General features: G+C 35.3%; 1 protein-coding gene across 1 annotated transcript; it reads left to right on the forward strand.

Moving 5' to 3' along the window:
* The first annotated feature begins 2,196 nt into the window (after window positions 1-2,196).
* LOC111896085 (protein ALP1-like) lies at window positions 2,197-2,957 on the forward strand. The gene is made up of 2 exons (XM_023892105.2): window positions 2,197-2,671; window positions 2,824-2,957. The coding sequence occupies exons 1-2, from the start codon at window positions 2,197-2,199 to the stop codon at window positions 2,955-2,957; spliced, it is 609 nt and encodes a 202-aa protein (XP_023747873.2).
* Window positions 2,958-5,072: the final 2,115 nt, after the last annotated feature.

Genomic DNA, 5,072 nt, shown 5'->3' on the forward strand with positions numbered 1-5,072 from the left:
ACCCTAACTAACTCGTCGAGTCTTCTTACTGAATCGCTGAGTTCATGTAGAACCAGTACAGGCAATCTTCATCCGACTCGTCGAGTTGGCCATGCAACTCGTCGATTCCCGTCAGTCCATTTCTCATCCAAACGTTTTTAAGCTACCCTAAAGCTCCATATTATAGATCTAACCTCCAAGGGCATGGTTTCCACGTAAAGTTGCAAACTTTACATACTTGCAAGGTCCTAGTTGCCAAAACCAAGCTAAGGGGGAGGTTTAAGCCAAGGAGAAGGGCCAAAGCTTGCAAAATTCGATGACTTTATGACTAATATGACTTAGGGGAGTCCAAATCTGAAGTTACAACTTCAGATCATGCCCAATATCAGAAATGATCCACAAATATGCGAAAAATGGCCCTAAACCTATGCATGAAGAGATCTAGCTAGAGAGAAGTCAAGGTAACAACTTGTTACCTTCAAGATGATGCCAAGATGAAGTAGAGTCAGATCCACAAGCTTCTCTTTTCTCCAAGCTCCTTAGACTTCAAGCCTTCTTCACAAAATGCACCTTCCAATCTTCTTAACACACAAAAATGGAGAGTATGTGGGATTAGGGTTTTCTGAGCTCAAGAGGGACGGTAAGGGAGGCTGAGGGAGACTAATGACCATTTAAATAGGGTGTAAAACCCTGGAAATTAGGGTTTCATTTTCCAACTCGTACTCGTCGAGTCGGGGTCCTCCCATTCGTCGAGTAAACCTCATAAATCACGCAGCTTGATCTACTTCTACACGATGAGTTGGGGGCACCCAACTCGTCGAGTAGGTCTAAGAATATGACATTAAGCTTTAAATTTTATATCTAGGAGTTGGGGTTTTACATTTCTATTGAACAATATGATGCTAATACAACATTGGCTTTCCAACAAAGTTTGAGAGACAACCGCATAATTATTTTTTTATTACAACATAAAATACAAAAGGGCTTATAGCCTAGCGGTATCCGATATTGTCCTCCCTCTTTGAGGTTGAGAGTTCAAGTCCGGTCATGGACATAGATGGATTTATAATATAATTTATGAGTAGGTTAAATTTGTCGTTTAAAAAAAATATACAACATAAAATAAAAATTAGTATTCCAATATTAATGACAACTTTTTTATTACAACATAAAATGAAAATTACTATTCAATGTTAATAATAATGATATAGTTATTTTTATTGCATATTATTTTAATTATATTATTATGTTCCGTGCAATGTTCGTAGTTTCCATTAAGGCTACCCAGTATGGGAGCGTTTTCACGCGTCTTGGGCTGAGGTGGCAGCCTCTCCCACGCGTGAACACCGCCCCCAAGTCCGGTGGGCTGCGTGTGGTGTGAGGCTGAAGACGGACGAAGGCGAGGGCTTTGATTGGATGATTAAATTGGAACGTTGCATTCGGCCGTTATATCTTGCATTAATAAAAAAAAAAAGCTTTTTTTTTTATTTTTTCAAATTCTCTATATATACATCCACTTTATTCACAATTTCCACTAAACCACACCCACATTTTTTCAAAACAAACACAAACATCAAAACATCAAACCAAAAAATGGATAATTTTCCACCTCCAATTATTTCGTCTTCCGATGATAACGATTTCGATGACGATTTTATTTTGTATACGCTGTTATCCGCGGCACGAGACGTGGTACGTGAGAGGGGCGAAAGTTCAAACGTCGACAAGAAGCATAGAAAATGGATAAACCGGGATCGAGAGGCGGCACATGAACTTTTGGTACATGATTATTTTGTCGTTGATAGTTTTTATGATCTATCTAAATTCGAATAACGTTTTCGTATTAGTAGAACTTTATTTTTACGTATCGCTAGAGATTTTGCACGTAATTATGAATTTTTTCAATTACGATGGGATGCTAGAGGTAAACACGGTTTTACCACAATACAAAAATGTACGGCCGTTCTTAGACAGTTGGAATATGGTATAACCGCAGACGCATCAGATGAGTATCTGAAAATGTATGAGAGGACGGGTCGAGAGTGTACATATTTATTTTGAGAGTATGTCATAGAGCTTTACCGTGACATATACTTGCGACATCCGACTAAAAGCGATGTCGAACAGTTGTATGCCGCACATCAAGCGAAACATGGTTTTCCAGGGATGCTTGGTAGCATTGATTGTACACATTGGGAGTGGGAAAATTATCCCAACATGTGGCGTGGCCAGTTCACGCGAGGTGATCATGGGGTGCCGACTGTTATTTTGGAGGCGGTGGTTTCAAATGACCTATGGTTTTGGCATGCATTTTTTGGTATGGTCGGGTCAAACAATGACTTGAATGTGCTCCAAGCGTCTCCGATATTTAACGATATTTTACAGGGCAAAGCACCAGAAATGTCATATGTTGTCAATGGAAATGAATACAAATATGGGTATTACCTAGGTGATGGGATATATCCAGAATACGCTACGGTTGTCAAGTCATACACATTTTCGGCCGACGATAAACGAAAAATGTTTAAGTTAGCACAAGAATCTGCAAGGAAGGATGTAGAACGGGCGTTTGGAGTCCTCAAACAAAGGTGGCACATAATCAAACATCCGGCACGAACATGGGACAGAGAAAAATTGAGGACCGTGTTGACTGCTTGTGTTATTTTACATAACATGATAATAGACGAAGAGGGTAGGGCTATTTGCTCATATACCACAAACGATATACTTAACCCACCCGCAATAATACAAGTTGGGAGTCCGGCATACTTCTCAAGGGTTTTGGAAATACAAAACCGTGAAACATATCACAATCTACGACATGATTTGACCGAATACATATAGGAACACGACAATTTCAAGGGCAAAATGACGATGAAGACGACGATGATGACGATGGTGTCGATGGTGACGACGAGGAGGATGACGATGGTGGAGACGAGGCGGATGATACCGGTGACGACAACGACGACGATTAGAATTTTCCTATGTTTTTAATGTTTTTTAATTTTTATTTTATTTAGACAATGTAATGTTATTTTTCTATGTTTTTTTTTTTATGTTTTTTAATTTTTATTTTATTTAGACAATGTAATGTTTAATTTTACTAATTTAAGTTTTAAATTTCTATGTTTTAATTAATGAAATGTGTGCTTATTTTTTTATGTTTTAAAAAATTAATGTATGTTATAAATTATGTTTTTTAATTAATATAACGGTCAAAAAATAAAAAAAATAAAAAATAAAAAAGAATTTGTGGAGTGGTAACCATTTCCAGTCTTTAGTGGGTTGGTGGTGGATTGGATGTGAAGCTGACATGACACATATGTGGCAGCACTTTTCCGGTGGGGGTACGTGCGACCACTCCCCATACCCTTAAACTCTCACTGGTATAGGTGTGACCACTCCCCATAGCCTTAAACTCTCACGGCGTCTCCTAGTTAGAGAGCTTCCCAATGTTTAACCCACTTTCCAACCAATGTTTGTATGTTATGTCCTTGATATATGAATCGTGTCATATGTTAGACTTAAGTCAATAGCTAAACGTTTAAAACTTGGTACTTGGTCTCACTCCCTAATCGTTAAAAGCACTAGATTTTTATCCAATGGAGATATTTGATTTGATGGAAACTACATATTGTTTGCATTATATATATATATATATATATATATATATATATATATATATATATATATATATATATATATATATATATATATATATATATATATATGCTATGCTAGTTTGAGATTTTAACTAAAAGATTGTAGTTGTAAATATATTTACCAATTAATTTTATTTTTAAAATTATAACTTTACAACTATACTTTTCGTTAAAGAAAGATAAGAGTTTTTCTATAAATACCCCTTCCTTTTCCAATCTCACTATTTGATCTTTTGTCTTTTTGTTGTTTTTTTTTTTTTTGTTTTTTTTCTATTTTGTTTTTTAGTTGTTTTTAATTCTTTTTTAATTTATATTATTATTATTATTATTGTTATAAATTTCATATAAAATTTTAAAATTCGGACAACATTTTTATTTGTTAATTCTTTTTTAATTTATATATTATTATTATTATTATTATTGTTATAAATTTCGCATAAAATTTTGATTATTATTATAATTATTATTATTATTATTAAAAGAAAAAACAACATAAAAATAAAAGGGAAAAAAACAAAAAGAAAAAAAAAATAATGTCAAATCAAATGTAAAAGTTTGATTAGATTGATGTTAGGGAGGATATAATCAGTTAAGGGGTACTTAGGCTGCACGGTGTGGTGCAGTTTGGGACCGCACTTGGCCGCCACCTCAACAGGGAACACCGCCCCCTGGGTGTGGTTTCGTGCGGTTCAAACCGCAGTGCGGCAAAAAATGGCCACGGCTTGTGATTGGCTGCAAATAATTTGACTGTTTTTTGATTGGGTGGGGAGAAATTAAAGTTTTTATTTAATTTTTTTTTTTTAAATGAAGTGTGGCACCACTCCTTGGGTGTGGCAGGGAACCGCACTTTTGTGGTAAAAATGACGTGGCGCTTACGTGGCAACAAAAGGAGTGCGGTTTCGGTGGCACGACACCCTCCAGCCTTATAGCACAACCCAAAAATAAACTTCCCCAAATATCCCTCGTCATTAATAGATTTGCAAAACAGCTTAAAGGTTTTCTATGTAAACCTTTCACATTAATTGTTTAGGATGTTTTTATTTTTCGGAGACTGTTATCCCTACTTTTAGGTGCATGACATAAACTAAAATATACAAGTTATTAAAAAAAATTATATCCAAATAGCACAAAGAGTCTTTAAATTTTGAAAAAGAAACTAATAAAAAAATCCGTCTATATAGAAGTTTATTCGATCTTTTAACAACCATTCCTCAAAAGTTTTTCAAATAACCATAATCATTTTTTCATAATCGTCTCTTAACCTTTTAATAGTTAATTAGTACATAAATACATCGGCCCTACCCTTTACAAAACAAAGCAAATGCTTAGGGACCCCAATTACAAAGGGCCTCTAATTTTAAAGCTTATTCTCTTATATAGAAGCCACCTGATTCCAACAAATTAGCAAAGTGTGGCGACAGATTAGCA

This window comes from Lactuca sativa, chromosome 8, assembly GCF_002870075.4.
Source record: "Lactuca sativa cultivar Salinas chromosome 8, Lsat_Salinas_v11, whole genome shotgun sequence".
Lineage (NCBI taxonomy): Eukaryota > Viridiplantae > Streptophyta > Magnoliopsida > Asterales > Asteraceae > Lactuca > Lactuca sativa.